Source organism: Notechis scutatus, chromosome 2, assembly GCF_049901735.1.
Source record: "Notechis scutatus isolate UNSWTSFEM ecotype Mainland chromosome 2, rNotScu1.2, whole genome shotgun sequence".
NCBI classification, from domain to species: Eukaryota; Metazoa; Chordata; class Lepidosauria; order Squamata; family Elapidae; genus Notechis; species Notechis scutatus.
The window spans coordinates 183,366,795-183,387,701 of record NC_142010.1 but is presented as its reverse complement, the minus strand read 5'-3'; the positions used below and the strand labels follow the sequence as shown (position 1 = coordinate 183,387,701).

The 20,907-nt window shown below is 38.3% G+C and overlaps 1 protein-coding gene across 1 annotated transcript in view; it reads right to left on the bottom strand.

The window, feature by feature from the left end:
* Positions 1-20,907, bottom strand: part of LOC113415038 (atrial natriuretic peptide receptor 1-like) — a 66,230-nt gene that overhangs the window by 4,187 nt on the left and 41,136 nt on the right. Inside the window, exons 16-23 of the mRNA XM_087954218.1 lie at positions 20,374-20,475; positions 17,658-17,777; positions 14,634-14,727; positions 12,798-12,885; positions 9,226-9,365; positions 7,405-7,557; positions 6,651-6,749; positions 1,601-1,692 (exon numbers count right to left, since the gene is read on the bottom strand). Coding sequence (XP_087810344.1) covers positions 1,601-1,692; positions 6,651-6,749; positions 7,405-7,557; positions 9,226-9,365; positions 12,798-12,885; positions 14,634-14,727; positions 17,658-17,777; positions 20,374-20,475 — 888 coding nt within the window. The remainder of the gene's footprint in view (positions 1-1,600; positions 1,693-6,650; positions 6,750-7,404; positions 7,558-9,225; positions 9,366-12,797; positions 12,886-14,633; positions 14,728-17,657; positions 17,778-20,373; positions 20,476-20,907) is intronic.

Here is a 20,907-nt window from a genome sequence, read left to right as displayed (position 1 = left end):
CCCAAAAACTTTAACCTTAGACTGTCTACTGTTGACCTCATCCCCTTCCTAAGAGGTCTGAAAGGGGCGTGCATAAGCACACCAACGTACCTACCATCCCTGTCCTAATGTTCCCTTTTATTCGTATCCATTTCATGTATTGATAATCCTGTTTATACTTATATCTGTTATCTAATACATGCTTGACAAATAAATAAAATAGATAAATCAATGGCAAACCATTTTCTTGCCAAAAAAACCTACAGAGGCTTAGTGCAGGGAATCACCAGGAGTCCAAACTGACTTGAAATCATGTACAAACATATACAGCAGGAAAGAAGGAGCCATCTCAAGTGGGTGTGCCTTCAAGGCAAGTCAGGGTCAAGGAAGAAGTTTTAGGAGTCTTCCTAATCAAGAATTTCAGGCTGAGCATTTTTTTAAATTGCTGCATTTAAATAAATTGGGTGGGTGAGGGGGGTACCTTTGTTGAAATGTATTTGAATATTAGTAGTCCCAGTTAGTAGTTAGGCTGTTGTTCTAAGCTCCAAGCTTGGCAATTTAGTTGCAAACATTTCATCACCATTCAAGGAGACATCGTCAGTCCGCTCTGAATCGTGCTCATCTGTCAGTACATTGGCCTTTAAATACTTCCTTTATGTGATGCAAATGGGTGTGGATGTTGTTTGTTCGGCTATTTCTGAGTCATGATCTGATTTCGGACTGTTTGATTGGCTGGCTGTTGTTACTGGAGCATGGTCTTTGGTTTTAAGTACCATCTATGTGATGTAAATTAGTGTTCAGATCATGGCAATTTGGTTGCAAACCTTTCATCACCCTTTGAGGAGACATCGTCAGTGCGCTTTGAATTGTGTTCATCATGTCATGGGCTAGTTTCAGATTGTTTGATTGGCTGGTGGTTGTTAACTGAGACATGGTCCGATTTCTTGTGATCCGATGGGTTACGAATAAACAACATTAATTTACATCACACAGACAGTACTTAAAACCAAAAATAATGCCCCGGTAACAACAGCCAGCCAATCAAACAGTCTGAAATCAGATCATAACTCAGAAGTAGCCGAACAAACAACATCCACACTAATTTGCATCACATAAAAAAGGTATTTAAAGGTCAGTGTTCTGACAGACGAACACAATTCAAAGCACACTGATGATGTCTCCTCGAATGGTGATGAAACGTTTGCAACCAAATTGCCAAGCTCGGAGCTCAGAACAACAGCCTGGATATTTTTGTCTTTGGCACTTTTGCCATCTATAATGAAAGTTGAAGCTCTCCTACTTGGTGGTGAGAGAAAACATTTCTCCATTTTCTTCAACCATATTTTATAGCTACATCTTCCAGGATTATAACTGGAGGTTAAAAATAGCTTCTGGAGAACCTCAGCACAAATTAGCCTCTAGGGTGATAATATCTTTCAATAATTTGACCAAACGGCAATTCCCAGGGTCCCTGAGGGTAAACATTAAATGCAAATTGGCCCAAGGAGCGATTCAAACATAAATGCAATTCATATTTCAAATACAGACAGAAGGGTTAAAACAAAATCTGCTAAAGAATGACCATTCGTTTCCCATTTGGGGAAAGCTTGAACATATTTACCTTGATTTGCAAATTCCCCCGGCACACCAATACATACTCTCCAATCTGTTGCAGCAGCTGGTATGTGCTTGAACTGCACTGTATTTTGAGAGCTAAAGGGAAAATGAGAAGCAGCGTTGCCATTATTTTCATAGTTGAAAAATCCATTTTCAAAGACAATGAACAATATATATCCTGACTCTTAAAACAGCTCATGCTTCTACTATTATGCTAACCTTCAGTCTTACTCTGAAAGCATCTTGGAATACACATAACAAAAGTAGACATACACATAACAAAAGTCAACAAAAGCTCAAGACTACAGCTCTACATCTGATAGTATTTGTTAAGGTCTTATAATTGTTGACAGAATGATTCTTTTACCTGCCAAGGAGGGCTTCCGACTTACATATAATTTCACTTGGAATTTATTGCTATTCATTGTGTAAACAGCAAATATAAAATCTTCCTCTATATTAGGGGTGTCAAGCTCAAGGCCCGTGGGCCCGTAGGGTGCTTAGATCTGGCCTGCTGGGCTACCTTGGAAACAGGAAATGACCAACCCGCAGTGCTTCTGCCACTGAAAACAGAGTTCGGGGGGCTGCGTGCGGCTCCCTGGTCTCTATTTTCAGCTGCAATGGCATCACACAGCCCTCTGCCAGCAAAAATGGAGCTCAGGTAAGCCGTGTGTGAGGCCCCCCCCCACTCCAATTTCACTGGCAGAGGGCTAGAAATGTTTCCCCTTTTGCATTTGAGCATGCAAGAAGGGATAGGAAAGGAGAAAGGGAAAGAGGAAAAACGAAGAAAAAGAAGGAAAGATGGGAAGAGAACAAGAAAGGAAAAATAAGGAAAGATGGAAAGGAAGGAGAAAGGATAAGGAAGAAGGAAGGAAAAAGGAAGGAAGGAAGGAGATTATAATGAGAGTGAGGGAGGGTATGAGGGAAGTTCTATCTGAGCACTTGGCCACCACAGGTGCCCCCGACACAAGTGATGTAAAGCTGGCTAGCCCGCCACGCCACGCCCACCCCTGCCCCCAGCCACAACCCAGATCAAACACAACCCTGATGCGGCCCTCAGTGAAATGGAATTTGACATTCCTGCTCTATATTAACCCTTTTATGAAAATTAAGAAATGGGAAAAGCTTAATATCCTTCATTTCAAGACATGGGGTTGCTAAATAAGCTTAAGAAGCTCAGTAAAAGCACTAATAACTTAAAACTCATGGTCTAACCAAACAAGAGAATTGTAACTCATTCAGGCATCTACAGGAAAACTCTGTGACATAATATATCTAGGAAAGCATTTGGTAAAGTACCATGTAATTTTCTGATTAGCAAGCTAGTTACTATTGATTGGATGGCATCAGTAGTGGGATTCAATTTTTTTTACTACTGGATCTGTGGGCGTGGCTTGGTGGGCATGGCAGGGGAAGGACACTGTAAAATCTCCAGTCAGAGGTGGTATTTGCTGGTTCTCCGAACTATTCAAAATTTCCGCTACCGGTTCTCCAGAACTGGTCAGAACCTGCTGAATACCACCTCTGAGTGGCATGTCTATATTGTAGATCTACAACCAACTTAAATAGCAAAATTAAAAATATTCATCAGTGGTTGAAAATAAATAAAAGGAAGCAAACTGGGCATATGATCTTTGGTTCTGGCCACAACACTGTATTCTACATTTTTATTAATCACTTGGATAAAAAAGTGAAAAGTGAATGCTTTTTAAATTTGCAGGCAACACAAATTACATGAGAAAGCCAATGTAGTTCTAGGGATAGAAGCAAAATTCAAAATTACCTTGTTAGACTAAACATGTGACTTGAAAATAATAAAATGAAATTTAGTAGAGAGTTTCTTGGTTAAGAAAAAGACATCAAAAATACAAGTAGAGAATAGAGGAAACTTGTTTACTAATGATATGTCAGAAAAGAATAGCAGGTGATCAGAAACTGAATATGACTTAGCAGTGTGAACTGGATTTAAATAGGATAAATGATGTTCTACATTTCATTAATAAAACTACAATTTCCAAATCATGGAAAGTAGTAGTTTTCAGAACTCTTGATCAGAACTCTTGAAGTACTATGCCCAATTCAGGACACTGTATTTTTAAAAAAGGATGCATAGACAAAGAACCAGATACAAGGCAAGGGAACAAGAAAGTTTAGAAACAAAATCATATAAGGAGAGATGGACAAAGAGAAGATATATTGGCATTTTCCAATACTTGAAGGGATGTCACAAGGAAGATTAAGATTTTTTTTTTATTGTTCCAGAGTCCCAGACACAGTAATAGACAGGAAAAAGATTTCAGTGGAATGGTAGGAAAAACTAATGATAAGAAGAATTTGATAGCAGAAGTAGATACTAAGGGAGGTAATGATTCATTGGTTGTCTTCAAGCAGAATCTGGACAGTTTAACTTTCACAGATTTGGGGACTTCTTCCAGCTCTATGATTCTCTAGCAGAGCTTTCCTCAACTCTATTGTTTTTAAATGCATCCCTCAACCTCAAGAATTCTTTGGAGGACACTATATTAGGAAACATTAACCTAGAAGATAACACCTAATGTTTGAGATTTTTTTACTGAGTATACTGCCTCCAAGTAAAGAGAGGAATTTGCAGCTCTAAATTTGTTAATCTAAGTCAGGTGGGGAAGTATGGCCCTTTTATGACTTTTGTGGCTCAGGAATTCTGGGAGTTGAAGTCCATAAAAGGGCTATAATTCCCCACCTCTGATCTAAAACAGGGATTTATGACTGTTTTCTATGGCTTTCTTAGACATATTTGTAGTTTTGTAATAACAGATTAGGATGGTACAGCCTTGCAGGCAATCCTTGACTTATTATTGGTCGTTTAACAACCATCCATGTTATGGTAGCCTCTGGAAAGCTGCTTTATGGCTCATAAAGCATAAGACACTTCCAGCCATTGTTAAATGTTACATGATTTCATTTGGGGGACTTAGCATCCAACTCGCATTTATGACCAGTTGCAGCATCCTGCAGTCATATGATTGATGACATATTTTGCTGGTATCCAGCATTTTATTTTTTTGCCCATTTCTGGCAAACAACCATGTGATTTACTTAATAACTGCATGACTCAGTTTTTTTTACCATATGATTCACTTAATGATTGCCATCAAAAAAGGCAAAAAAAATCAGGGCCAATCACAAGGGTGCATTGACTTACAACCTCAATAACGTATGGCCAAAATTGTCCCAAATGTGATTGTAAGTTGAGGACTTCCTGTACTTTATTAGAGAAAGATGCAACAATTTTCCAAACAACTCTATTTCTCTTTATATAACTCTATATCTGAATTAATCAAATAATAATAATTTAAGCACAAGATCACACAGACCGCAAAGAACAGCATGGCAAACCAGCAGCAATAGTGAATTGGAAGAGCTGCAAGAAATATCCTTTGCCTGCCAGCAAGAACTGGTGCGACCATAAAATAGAGAAAGACGTAGAAAATGAAGAAGCTAAAGTGCTTTGGGACTTTACAATTCAGACTGACAGACACCTGCCACATAACAACCCAGATTTAACAATTGTCAATAACAAAGACAAAAATTCTGGATAGTGGACATGGCAGTACCTGGAGACAGAAAAAAGAAGAGAAAGAACTGGACAAAATATAAAGTACAAAGTCTTGCAAATAGAAATAGAATGACTGTAGCAAAAATAGGTGCCTTGGATACAATCCCAAAACAACTGGAGCACCACTTGAATACCTAGACATTGATAAATTCACCATCAGTCAATTGCAAATATCTACATCCTGCAATGATACCTCTAACATCATCAAATATCCACATTTGCCTATTCCAGGTCCATGGGAATGACTCAATAGGTGGACAAAAAGCCAAATCCAGTCTGAACATCTGGCTGATTGTGCAATGAATAAAAATCAATTTATATAGCCAGTGCCACCCATTTCAGCAGTGACACAGGGAAGTACACAGTAATACAATTTTAAAATGGAAAACATACAGCAGCCAAGATCATTAACCATCATTCACATAGCCAGGAGAAAACACACAAAGGCAGAACCAGGGCCAAGTTTCTAAGGCCCAGTGGTGGGCTGCAGCCAGTTTGGACTGGTTCTAGCTAACCGGTAGTTCTGACTATCAGCTGGCACCTGCTCTAGCCTGTTCTATACAGGGGTGGGATTCTACCAGTTCACACCTATTCGCTAGAACCGGTTGTTAACATTCTAAGCAGTTCGGAGAACCAGTTGTTAGAAGAAATTACTGGCCTAATCCTGTAAGGAAAGCAGGAAGGAAACATTCTGGTGTTGCTTACAGAAACTGCCTCTCCGTTAACCCTTATTACATTCTTATTACATTCTTGGCTCTGGAACTTCTCTGGAGTTTTTTTTCCTCCTTTGCTGGTACTTTGCTTGTGTGGAGTGACCATTCAAAGTTACAATGGCACTGAAAAAAGTGACTTATGACCGTTTTTCACACTTACGACTGTTGCAGCATCCCCACAGTCATGAGAGGCCAGGTGAGGAGATGCCTGCCTCGATGTGAGTGATATTGAGTTGGCCATGCCCAGCCAATAATATGACCACCAAGCCATGCCCACCAACTTAGCCACGGCCACAGAACCAGTTGTTAAAAAATTTGAATCCCACCCCTGGTCCCATATGTCCTTCTTTTTGGCTCAGCTGAGTCACACGGCACAGCTGATTTCCACGCCTCAGGGCTGCCCTAGAAGGTAAGCAGCTGAGGTTCAAATTGCTGTATTTTGAACGCTGTGTGCAAGTGAAGCGCACGGTCACAGAGTCAGTTGTTAAACCAGTTGCAGCCCATCACTGCTAAAGCCATACCGAAGGCCAGCAGGATCAGAGACAACCTAAACTCTGAGGGATAATGTTCAAGGGGGCAGGCACCATACAGGAATACCTCATCCTCTATGCCCTGCCGCCCACAGTTTCTTAGCCAAGAAAACCTGAAAAAATACCCACCCTGCCAGACTAAGTCAGGAAAGAAATCTGAAGTGGCACCAACTCATAGCTCACTGCTTGATTGTACTGTTAAATACTGCACTTCACCTTCACTGGTAGATTCCATCCTGGAGGCTGTGTTGACTGTGTCCCCAAATAGGCAATACCGTGGCATTTTGGTTCCAACAATTCCTGCCACAACTGGACCTAAAGAAGACAAGTAGAAAGATTCATTTAGCTCTTGCGCATCAATTACAGTTTGTCAGAATGGAAAAGCTAGGCATATAGGTTACCCATATGAGGGGTAATTGCATCAAATAGGACTAAAGAACAGGGAGCAAGATGGAAAAGAGGGGAAAAGAGAGAAGCAGGATAACAAGCGATGATCAGAATGACATAATTCTAAGAAGAAAGTAGATGCTTAGCTGATACAGCTGCACTTGGAAAGAAAAGATAGATGGTACCCCATTAGTGCAGTAATTCAGAATAAAATCTACAAAGTTTCTTGTAATCATATAAATTAGTTGGTTGCAACTAGCAAGTAGTCTAAATTTAAGTACCAGAGTTAATGAAACTGAGTCAAATGAGGGAAGTTCAATGACCAGTTCAAATGCTAGATCAAAACATTTAAGAATGTGAAACATAATGATCATTTACTTCCTACTAATGACTTTGCGCCAATTCCAAGGATTACACTACTAGTTCTCCCTCCCATTACCACTTCTTCCCTATTAGGAATGAAGGAAATCAATCTGCTGCCATTTTGTCACTAGATAGGTGACATGGCTAGTGCTTCCAGTACCCATATTTCACCTTTGCCAATGCAACATTCATTACCAGTATTAGTCAGAAAGCCCAATACCTGAGTGGATTCCTGCTCGAATTTTAAGCTGAGTCTCAGGCTTGTGGGGAATCTTAAATGTTTTGCACACCAAAACAAGCTCCAGAGCCATGCTTGCAATTTCACTGGCATGACAAATGCCATTTTCTCTTGGCACTCCCGATACTACCATATCTGAAAATAACATTAAGTACATAAACGTGGCAAATTATAATCAATATTCATATCCCAGTTGCAATTTCACACATACATATAAACGAAACTCAACACGTATGCAGTCCATAGCATCAGGCAGCACTAGATGGCATTCCCATAGTCTCTATCAAAAATCAATAGCAAAACTAAATCACTTATTTATAAAAACTATTTCTGGAAGTTTTGTACAAAAAGAAGTAACTATTTGTTTGAGAAGAGCTTTGCATTTAAGAGAAAGAGTTCCTGGGGAATTTATATTAATTCATAAATATAAAATATAACCATTTTTGGCATGATCAAAACATTCATTATGGTAGGGAAATCATAAATGGAATGGACAGATTTTTAGGTATTTAAAGTTTGAAAAATAATCCTAGAACACTGCCCTATAAAACCTTCAGAAAAACATACCAGATTTGCACGTGCTTATACGCAAAACAACTCGCACACCAGGAAAGCAAAATATTCAGATTACTGAATTATAGCAGCCATTGTTAAGAAGTTTTCACCTCCTATAGAGTTAGCCAAACACAAAGATTCTGTAACCTAACACTAGTATGGCTAGATATATCTATCTCATCTTGGCGCTGTATTAATATTTTAAACAGTTACATCTCGAATCTACCAATCTCTCATTACATTAAAATGATTTATTAAAATACAGATACCAAGCTGTTTTATGACCCAAATAATTCTGAAATATTTAAAAATAGACAAAGGGGCTTCATAAGCTGTGTAAAAGGCAAAGCCAGTTTTGATATGTACTTTCATTATCCAAACCCGAATGATGGGACCGTTTGTGAAATGCATTGTAAACATTCAAAGTACTTCCTCTGCATTCATTAGTTGGATCCAGTTTATAATAATGGTAATTAAGTTAGTCTTTATTAGCATAATCACAGCAATTTCACTGAGTCAATTTGAAATATAACTATGCCTAACTCCGTAGTTATGCTTCAACATGATTCAATTAAATTGCTGGGATTTATGTTAATTCATAATATAAATGAGTATTGCAATTCATCATAACAGAAAGACATTAGTTGCATGACATACACCAATGCCCTGCTCCTAGTGACTTGTGTTATTCTGCATGTCACTCTTAATCTTTTCTTCCATGCCTAGCATTGATTGACCCATTCATTTTAATGGCTGTAAACCATTCATATGACAGCTATCTTAATCCTAAAATCCTCTGGCTTTTAGTTAAGCCTAGATGCTAAATAATTGGAAGAAGTCCTGGAATTCTCTGCAGGAACAACCTATCCTCAGAATGCTCTACTGGAAAATGTAACCTCCACATGGCTGTGAGAACAACTGAAAACCACAACTCATTCACCTTACCATTGTACATATAATAAATAACTATTAATCCTCATTCCTTCAATCATCATCTTTATTTAATCTAAATGGATCATCGTTTGCATTTTACTGAATCATGATTTAATAATATTAATACAGTTTGTTGAAATCTCCTTTAATTTTACCACCTGAAGTTATTGGCTTCTGTTACCTAATAGTAAGGTTTAGAACTAAAGACAGTTTGAACAACAGGGATATACATATATGTATGTATGTATGTATGTATGTATATACTGTATGCATGTATGTATGTATGTATCATGCATATATATGTATTTAACTCACAGGCATCTCCTATAGTTTCAACTTTGTAGACATCATAATTATCTATGATTTCATCAAAAGTGGTGTAGAGTTTGTTTAAAAAGTCCACGACCTGGTAAGGTGTACTGGTGCTGGAGAGCTGCGTGAAGCCAACAATGTCACTGGAAAGAAGAAAGAAGCAAGTAAGTCATAGTGTGTCCCATTAGGATTTCAGAATGTTTTGAAATTGACATGAGATTTTCATGACATGTTGCAAATTCTGAACACAGAACAGTTTCCTCCTCTACCACCATTAATCACCACTTTTCTCTGTGCACCTTCAAGTTAGGCCTGGAGACTAAAAGACATGAAGAATGGCTGCAGGATTTGGGTTTGGTTAGTCTAAAGAAAAGAAGAATTAGGGGTGACATGATAGCACTATTTCAGTATTTGAGGGGCTGCCACAAAGAAGAGGAGGTAAAGTTATTCTCCAAAGCACCAGAGGGCAGGACAAGGGAGGGAAACTATCCAAAGTGAGAAGCAACCTGGAATTAAGGAGAAACTTCCTAACAGTGAGGACAATTAATCTGTGGAACAGCTTGCCTCCAGAAATCCTAGGCCTCCATCACTGGATGTTTTTAAGAAGAGTCTAAACAGTAATTTACCTAAAATGATATAGGTTCCTGCTTGAGCAGGGGGCTGGACTAAAAGACCTCCTCTTCCAGCTCTGTTCTGTTCTGTTCTACTCTACTCTACTCTACGCTACTCTACTCTACTGTATTGTTGATTCCAGGTGATTTTCTAGATTAGTCCCTGCAGTATTCTTAGCACTAATGAGGATAATGTTTGCAATCTCAGAGAGCACCAAAGATCTTTCGGCAACATTGCAGAAGTGGTTTGCCATTGCCTACTTCATAGGGCTGAGAGGCTGGCGCAAGGTACCCAGCTAGCTTCACGCCTAAGCTAGGACTAGAAATCGCAGTCTCCCAGTTTCTAGCCTCCTCAGCCACTATATCAAACTGCCTCTCACTGCCACCACTAAATACGCTGTAATAATTGGTTGCCATTTTTCAGTCAAATAAATGGCAAACTAAATTGTAAAGGAAAGCACGACCAGCATATACAAACTGTTAGGTCTTTAGTAGGGATTAATAATGTCATGGCATCTACTGGATGAGGAAGTATCAAGGATTATGGAATTCAATTTAAGAAATATTATATCCAATGTATGTACTCCATGAGTACTTTTGGAGGCTGTGGCTGTTTCAAAGCACTTTTGTAGCAGAAATTAAGAAACAGATTATTTCTGAGTTGTGCTTCAGTGTTTCCGTTCTCAGCAGCCTCAATTTCTTTCTTAATAACTTCTAATGTTATTACTTTGGACTGTAGTTTGAAGAAGGGCATGTAAGTCAGAAGCCTGCTGAATTGCAGCAGCAAGTAATATAAATAACATAAAATACCACTCTTCTATTGAAAAAAACAACCATGTTTGTTATTTTATAAATGCTCTTAGTCTGTAAAATGACATTTCTACAGAGATATGCTAGTATGCAATATAAAGACTGCATTAGTTGATGAAAGGCAGATAAATTAAATGAAATTTTAATTGGTTGACAATTTCATTCCCCATTATGTAACAGTCTAGTCAATTGAGGCTTTAGCATTTCTGCATTCCAACTGCTTTGTCGCTACCCACGGACACATGTGTTCAGTTTTCATCATCAGCACCAATGTATGAATATACATTTGTACTCCATACATGTAATTCTACTTCTACTCTTAATGAGTATATGTAGAATTCTAAAACTCATAGGGGGCAAACCCATGTCATTATCTAATTTTATTTCTGGTTACTCTAATTAAACTGAGTTTTGTTATACAAGTGAAGTTAAATCCTGAAATCCATTCTTAACCTATCAGATTTTGTTTTGGCTTTACTTTTGATTTCCCAAGTATAGTAGTATTGCACTAGCTCTGCCTACTCTAAGCATTTACACTGAGAGAATCAATAATTTTGAGTTTTGGTTTCGTTGCTCAAGTGTTGCTTGAGTTAATTCCATCCATATCAATTGCATTAGCATTTTTTTCATTAACACTTGAGAATTGAAATTGAAACAAGAAGATGTTTTAATGAAATTAAAACAAGTACGTGTAAACTATACTGCCCTAATCCTATAATGTAGTTGCTGAGATTCCAGCAGGTCCCCTAGTGTCAAAGGATGTTGTGAATCTTCCATTTTTTTTAGGACAAAAAAGCCAAAGGGTGTGTGTGTGAAGGGGAGGCCACGCTGAATCATTTAAATTTAATTTACAAGGAGATTAGATAACCTCTTATCTATATATTAGGTTTACATCTGCTCGGCATATAAATCTCTCAGAGTTGTTTTCCCAGTTAGGTATAAATCATGCCCATCTGCAGACAAGCAGATGTAAGCATAAATCAACAGACATTAACCTGCAGAATTTTAATGGACTTGCTTGCTGAATACAGAGATGTACTATTCAGGCCAGTTTTTTTTTTTTTTTTACAACAGAGGTTTCTCTCAAGAAGCAAAGATCAAATAACCGTTATGTAAAACTACTGTGAAGATTATTTCTCTATAATAATTAGAACAACTTCTTTCTTTCTGCTAACATGGCACTATCTCAGTTCCAACATCAATAGCTTTTAGGATCATACAATTAAAAGATAAAAGAGAAGACCTGCTAGAGAATACCCATATATCCACCCTCATTCGTTCTGTTTAGCCTGTTAGTAATCGGTCCCTTCAAACTACTTTCAATACACAGCTAATGAGCTTCCCCCCACCCTCTCTTTTTCCAAACACAGGAAACCCAATCAAGACCCAGTCGTTAGCATGGAAAAATAGGATGGTTTAGCAGCTGTTTAGATTGTCCACAATAAGGTCTCTAAGGGTTCCATGATACCTTGATAGTGTTCTATGACAGAGAGGGAAATGGAGATGTGAATGTGGCCCATTTTCTCACTAGAGTTTTGCCTCTTGATGAGGAGTTCTGAGATTGTTTTTTTAAACCAAGAGGTTCTGTAGCCTGAAACAAAAAATGTGCATACGCCAGGCATGAAGGATTTCCTTGAAGTAATGAGACTGGTGCCAGCCTACCTAGTCAGCTCTCCCCAGGCGTTTAGAAGTGCCTTGTGGGAGCCAACAGGATATCCAAACCAACATATCCTCTATGTGTACATACTGCATTACATCCCCCCCAAAGGATGTTATCCAACTTTTTCTTTCAAAGTCCAATGTGGAATGAATATGCACATAGATAAATAACATGCACACAACAATTGTTTCTTTTAATATAGATCATTAAGTATAGTCAAGATGGTAGAAGAATATTTTACTCATCATAAGGACAAATAATAGGTGTGTTCCAATTTGTGGGTTGGTTTTTAAAAAAACAGATAAATAGGCATTGTGTTCTTGTATAATAGCTTTTCTAAAGTTCAACATAGTATGCAGTGCTGTAACTATAATGCCAATTGTGAGAAGATGTAAATGTATGCCTATGATGTAATTTACAGAACCTCCTTTCAATCTTTCAAAATTATGCACGCACTCCAATTAGCTTGCAATTTAAAAGCAGTTCTTACTTACCTGAAAAATATGGTGGAATTTACATAACTTTGGGCCTGTGATGGTTTCCCCTGCCTTAAATCATCTGCAACCTGTTTTGGCAACATACCTGTTTTATATAATTAATGCAATTACTATTGCTATCATAACATGGCAAATGAAACATAGAAATATGTCCACAGCGGGAAAACTATACCTACTTGAAATATGCAAGTATTTCATTACAGAAAATAAACTGCAGGTAGTCCTCAACTTACAATAGTTCATTTAGTGACCATTCAAAGTTACTGAAAAAAGTGACTAATGACTGTTTTTTCAGAGTTATGACCTTTGCAGCATCCCATGATCATGTGATCAAAATACAGATGCTTGGCAATTGGTTCATATTTATGAAGATACCTTTTGGGACCTTCTGAACAAGCAGAGTCAATGGGGTAGCCAGATTCACTTAACAACTGGGTTAGTAACTTATCAACTGCAGTGATTCACTTAACAACTGTGGCAAGAAAGGATGAAAGATGAGGCAAAACTCACTTAACAAATGTCTCACTTAACAACAGAAATTTTGGGTTGAGTTGGGGGTCGTAAATCGATGACTAACTGTATGTTTCTGTCATGCCCCTGTCGGAATCTGATTCTGAGGAGGAGGTCTGAGCAGGGAATGGGGGTGTGAAAGAAACTGGGGAAGGGTACAGTCTGGCTGGGCAGAGCAGGAGAGAGGTAGAGCAAGGCAGAGGGAATTCAGAGGAAGATCCAGGCCCACCCCCTCTTCATCCTAGCAGGGAGGAATGGAGAGGGGAGCAATGTGAGTTGCGTGGCTTATGGGGGAAGAAAGGGCCCTGATTCCCTTCATTAGCTGCAGCTGGGAACACAGTGTTTAAAAAGGGAGTTTGTGCACAGCAACTTGTTGGAAACAAATCATGTATTATCTTGTTTTGTCGAGGCTTATCTGGGTTTCTGGTGTCTTCCCAACTGTGTGTGTTTTGTTGGCTTTTGAAGTCTGCAATTCCTTATCCTGCCCTGTCCAGTTAATTGCTGAGCGTGGTTTGTGTGGATTTTTATTTACAGGTTATAAGTACTTTGTTTTCAGACTGAATTTCCTCCACTTAAAGACTGTTCTTGGGACAGTTTTTTCTCCAGACGAAGGTAACTGGACATTGGGGGCAAAGTTGGAGGTATTAAAGGGACTTTTCTTACTTATGTGACCATATTGCCTTTGTGCCATGCCCCGGGTCATCACAGTTTCAATTTACATCAAGAACCTTGAACTAGTTCCTTTATTTTAACACTATCAAATGGATATGAAATTTCTTTTCCATTTCTCAGGTTTCTAGCTATTAAACCAAAACATCCTAAAATGTACTATATACTGAGATCACTGGGACACTTTGAAAACAATATATTGAAGCTTTAGAATTTTCTTTGATGTTTTCACTACAAGCTGAACTTACAACTTATGCCAGTTTAGCAATTTAACTGAGTTAATTGTACACCTGTTAAGCAATGCAAGTAGCAAAAACTAAGTGAAAATGTCAAAGAATTCTCCCTGGTATATAATTTGGCCAAATCTGAATGATGATGCTCAAAGAACAAACAAATTTAAGAATGTTTCCAATGGAAGCTTAATAATACATTTACCTTTCCTTATTTGTCTACTTTCGACAAATATCAGCTTTCATTTGTTTCTTTTCCACGTTTTTTCTCTATCTTTACTAACTCACCCTATCTTATAAAATTGTAAAAAGGGGAAATCAGAATACTTGAATCACTGAGGAAATCTAAAATCTGTTTTCAACAGCATATATTAGTCACTATTTCTCAAAATAAATTGTATTCCTGTTGATGCTGATCACTTACTATACAGCAAACGGTCTGTCTTCTGTTTTTCATATGTTAAATCCTGTGTTCTTTCCGCCACTAACACTTCCAGGTGCTTGCTGTATTTCTCCATCTAGCCAAAATAAAAATGCATTCAACTCAAGCAACCCCGGAGCATATTCAGTGAGAAATAATCACATTGCCAACAGGCTCTGAGAAAATTTTGCACAGCTTTGCCCACGCATCTTCTGCAACAAAACAGAGGTGTGCATCTGAAATCATTTTGATGCCACATGGCAATGATTAAAATGCTTAAAGGGGAACCGCTTATATAGGCAGTCAAGAAATGTGCTTCAAAGAATACTTAAGCCTTGCCATCCAGCACTAGAAAGTGACTGTATTAGGAAGTTACATTTCAAGTTGCCTTTTTATTTTCTCATAACTAATGCTATAGTATTGGAAACATTGTGGAGAAGAAGGAGAAAACTAACAACTTTCTCCTTAGTTTATCCATTATCATTTTGGGGCACTGGGCAACTGTTTGGAACAATTAAAATGTCTTGTTGACTGCTAGTAGATCTGGGCTGCAAAGTTTTGGATGACCACTAGGGAGCTGAAAAGAAGCTCAGAAAACTCTTTGGGACCATCTACTACAGTGATCCCCAACCTTTTTTACGCCGCGGCCCGGTACCGGCATCAGCTGGGCGCCGCGGCCCGGTACCGGCATCAGCTGGGTGCCGCCATCTTTTTGATGAAAAAGTGCTTCCGGTGACCTCACCGGAGCACTTTTTCATCAAAGAAGATGGCGGCGCCAGCGCTCGTGAGCTTTTCCGGTAGAAATGGCTTTCTACCGGAAAAGCTCACCGGAAGCGCTGGCACCGCCATCTTTTTGATGAAAACGTGCTTCCGGTGAGCTTTCTACCCGGAAAAGCTCACGAGCGCTGGCGCCGCCATCTTTTTGATGAAACGTGCTTCCGGTGAGCTTTCTACCCGGAAAAGCTCACCGGAAGCACTTTTTCATCAAAAAGATGGCGGCGCCCAGCAAGCCAGCGGCCCGGTAGGACTTGTTCCGCGGACCGGTACCGGTCCGCGGACCGGTGGTTGGGGACCCCTGATCTACTAGACTAGAGGACACAAGATGTTTTGCAGTTTAGATCTGATAGCCCTAGTCTTTCCCCCCCCTTTCTCTTGTTTATTCCCCTTTCTCTCATTCTTAGGGGGAGAGGTCCCAAGCTCTACCCTTTCCCCACAAATGTGATAACAGTCCTGCAGGAGAGTCACAAATGCTAGTTCAAATGTAGTCCTTTATTTATTTACAAATGTCTCCTAAAATAAAAGCTTACTCTCTAGAAATTATGAAAGATTGATAATAGAAGGCAATGACTGAGCAATGGGATCCATCAAGAATATCAACAGCATAAGATGGATGCTTAAACATTTAGCATAATGTAAGCAGAAAGGTAGTATCACTCTTTACAAAACAAAATGCTTCCCGATTTATAGGTTGTGGCTATGATAGCAGTGGCTATTACTATATCATTTGGTTAAATTTAGCCACAATCTAACGCCAGATTATAATGGATTGTAAGAACAACCTTGAGGAGGAAAAGGAAGAGCCACAGCCAAGAGTTAGATAAAAGAAATTTCATTCCAAAGCAGAAGTTTAATTTGAGAGAGCATCTTAGACTAGACTTGCAAGGTCAGGGATCTCCAAATTTGGCAACTTTAAGACTTGCGAACTTCAACTCCCAGAATTCCTCAGCCAGCCGTGCTGAGGAATTATGGGAGTTGAAGTCCACAAGTCTTAAAGTTGCCAAGTTTGGAGAGCCTTGCTCTAGGTCAAGGCTGTCAAACTCCTGGCCTGTGCGCCGAATGTGTCATGCGCTGACCATGCCCATACCCCATTTAGCAAAGGTGAAAAAAAGTCCTGATACGTCATGTGACGATGTGAGTTTGACACTCCTGCTCTAGGTCAAGAGAGGGAAGGGGAATGACTATGTCACATAAGCCCACTGAGGTGTGCCTGTCACTCTCTCTGCCTCCATAGGCTGGACAAGCTAAAGTTTCTCAGTGGTATTTAAGAGTAGTTTCTTGTAGAGTGTGCTGAAGTAATCAAGCCATGAATTAACTAAGGCATGTGAATGATTGACTCAAGGGCATCCTAGTTTAGGGAAAATACAATTGGAACCCCAAATGAAACCAAAGGCCCTCCTGGCCACAGCCACCACCTGCTCCTCAAGCAGAACCAGAGGGGACTAACAGCTTGCACACTACTTTTTAATGGAGAAATCAAACATTGCTCAAATGATCATAAATGATACTCATCAGAATAGAATTTTAATTATAGATTTAGTATGCCTATCCCTCACTGCATATCAGCCATAGTAGGAAGACCAGACCAGGAAATTAAGTCCACAGGAAGATTAATTTTATTGGCCATGGCTATAAAAACAGAATTTTCCAAGTCTGCTTGTGCTGGGTCTCCTCCTCATATTCCTTATAGTCCAGGACATTAGTGGGAGGTATCTATCTCAGCTGCTTCGAAAAATTATCATGTAGTTTTAGACTTTAAAAAATGCCCCAGCCCTTTTGTGCCTGGGTAATGGTTCTTGCATCTCTCCATCAAGTAATCTGAAGTAATGTGAATACAGGAAAGGGAGTATGAGAACTGAGAAAACGGAATGAGTAGCAGTGACAGATCTAAATTTATTTATGTATTCATTTATTTGATTTGTCAATCAAATTAGGCTTACTTCCAGATGCCGAGTCCGGCAGAGAGAACTATTGGAGTGGCATAGATGACATTTTGTTGGAAAATATCAATATGTTGGTAAAAGTTTGAGGACCTGCTTCTTTTTTATTGCTTTTTTCTGTGCATGACATTAGTTATCTCAATATTAGCAATGTTTAGCTGAATATGTTAGCAATTAATAACATATATGGAAGGGACCGCATTATGAAAGGTAACTATAGAACATTTTAATGATGTTCAAATGTATTGAAGGGTTGGAGACTTGGAAGGAAGAAATCTAATATAATTAAAGTAATAACCATGATTCTCACCAAAGTCATCATCATGTCAACTGGACTAACTTTGTTTGGGTTCATTTTACATAACAATTTCCTCACTTGCTCAAAAGTAAGTCTTTGTGATGGATTGCCTTTTCTACATTTCCTGATGAGCTGTCAAAAAAATAAAAGAATATAGTATAGTAATTCAGTCATTCCAGTTCAAGATACCTACCTTCTGATCTTTTCTTTCTATCATTCATCATATGTCATCCAATTAAGAATGTTGACAAATTCCAGTTTAATTCAACTCCAGACATAACCTATGTGCAATTCAGCCATACTTTCCTCAGTTTTAAACACTTCCTGGCTTCTTTACTACTAAATTTATCTCTCCCTCCCTCCCTCCCTCCCTCTCTCCCTCTCTCTCTTTTAGAAAAAAATGTTATGCAGCCCACTCAATCAACTCTGAGTTGCTAACTATCAAATTATAAAGCAAATTATAAAGAAAAGTCAATCCTGACAAATCTGAATAACAATAACTAAAATACCTAAATCCTATCTACTTAAATCAAATACCCACTCAGAAAGGAGAGTCTTCGTAGCTTTCTAAAAAGCCAGGAATCCACCTTTAAATCTCTCCAGACAAACTAGCCATCTAAAAATAAATAGGTACTTCCATTTACCTCATCAAAGTGATTTCCCCCCCACTTAAATAACATTTGGGCCAATCTGGATTGTGATTAGGTTGTGGGGGTGAGGGGTGGGTGGGATTTAACCTTTTTCCTAGCAACAGGCTCAGTGATTCCTCTCCTCAAAATCTATTATGAGCCCTGGATTTGATGGTATGAGGAATAGTGGTGGTTGGTTTTGCTTGTAACCTTCCTGGACAACCTATTCTGATTGGTCACATCAAAATTGTTGTTCAATAAATACAAATACCTTAAATGTATTTCCTTTTATGTCTCATTGCATTCAAAGAACTGTCTATCTCTTGGATTTTATAACCATAGAGAGGATGGATAATAGGCATTAGCATTTGTTTGGGTGTATATTAAGTAAGTTATTTAATACATGTTGAGGACTTTTATAGAAAAAAAAAAGGTCCATCATTTCAGTACCTGGAGTTAGTTTGGCTTTAATTCCTAAGAAATACTTCAGAATAGTCAGGGGAATGAATACAGCAGCTATTTGTGCCTTATTAAAATATGCTTTATTATAGTGTGCTATGCAACGGGTCATTGACAGGTGCTGCATTCACAGTTTCAAGTACCAAAAATGCATATTTTTTGGAAACACATTCAAACCACTGCACAGTTCTCTTATATACGCAAGTCACACGGGTGTCCATCATCGGTGGGGCTAATTATAAAATACGTATGCATGATAGTACAACAACCCTGACCTGCATACTGGTATCACAGGGGAAATTCAAATGTAAGAAGATGGGATTCTCATCATGGCACTACAATTCTCCATCCAGAGACACTTGCTGAGATGGCTGGCCATAAAAATTGAACAAATAAATTCAAATACTGTAATTATTTTGACAAACTCTCACTTTGATGGGAATGCCTATGATTGGTCTTGTTCCCTGTTACTTTTTATATATCAGAGAATTCACCTGAATTATTTTAAACTTCAGTTTTGAAACCAAGACAAATCAGAAATAAATCAGATTGTATGTTATTGATAATTTAATCAAATGCCTATTTTTTAATTTATCTGGCATTACAAATAGCATCTTCTAATATGAATTAAAATAGACTTTTTACTGTTTTTGCTAGATATTCTCAGTGAAATGAATGAGGTGACAAGGAACTCTTGCTGGTGTTTTTTTAAATACTTAATATCCTCAATTACTGAATGCTTTGAAAATTGTAGGAGTGATTCTGGGAACAAAATATTTAACTCTTGCATGCCATTTCCCTGATCTATATAGTATATATCTCCTTGTGTGTGTGTGTGTGTGTGTTTACAAACACACATATACACATGCACACATTCTGGGAGATGTTCTTAAGTCATTTGGAAAAAATGCATTCTGTAGACAGATTACTGTATGGCTGAAATATCAGAGCAGTTGCTTCTAGGGTAATTAAACAAGAAAAAGAATGAAATTAAAGTATGGCACAGTGATTCTTCAATGATGAGCAAACATTTGATTTCTTTTTTCTTTTTTTAAAAAATAGATCCAGCCTAAAGACATATCTTTTTGGCTCGCTGACAGCTATCTTTTAAATGGAAAAGCCAAAGCTCCATAATTATTAAATATGATTGTGGGACTGACAGATTATAACCAACAGAAGTCTTAAACCTCCAAGGACTGCAAATTAACGGCATCATTTGCTGCCTTCTGTTTCTGTGAGACAAGCTGAAATATCAGTTTGTGACAATAATACAATTAAAAAACATATATTAATGCCCTTCACTGTTCCATGGCATTTAAATGAGAAATTGGAAAAGCAACATTAGTTGCTTTGTGTTTTTAATAAAAATAAAACATTTCATTTCTTTCAAAGGGAATATGCACTGGAATCATAAAAGTTGCCAGCTTTTATAGATTAAACTGTGTGCTTCATTTTCTCCTTAACAGCAACTGAGTTGCAGATACTGTTAAGTACAGAAGAGTATCAATATCATGAAATAATAATACTCATACTAAGGCATAAATAGCAGGCCCATATGGTGATTTTTAGGGATATAAATTACAAAGATACAGTAATTCACTCATAAAGAAGACAGAAAAGATTCCAAATGTTAAATTTACCTCTATATATTCTGTGGCACAGGGACAAGCATTTTCAGATTTTTCAGATATTAGTTCTGCCAAAGGGAGGCACAAAGAATATTTTTCTGAATGTGTATCATCCTTCTGCAAAACACAGACAATGCTGGTGTTTTTTCACATATAGCTATACAAATATAGAAATAGACAGAGTGGGAACCTAGGCTATTGCAATCAGTGTTAAGAACCGTGGTGGTGCAGTGGTTAGAATGCAGTACTGCAGGCTAACTCTGCTCACGTCAGGAGTTTGATTTCCTCAGTCCTGACCGGCTCAAGGTTGACTTGGCATTCCATCCTTCCAAGGTCGGTAAAATGAGGACCCAGATTATTGGGGGCAATAGGCTGACTCTGTAAACTGCTTAGAGAGGGCTGTAAAGCACACTGTGGTACATAAGTCTACACTGTGGTATATAAGTCTAAGTGCTATTGGTATTAAGATGTTACGTGCATCAGGCCTCTTTTGGGAACTGAATGCTTCAGCTATCATTCTTTGCACAGTGCATTTAGCTTTATGGC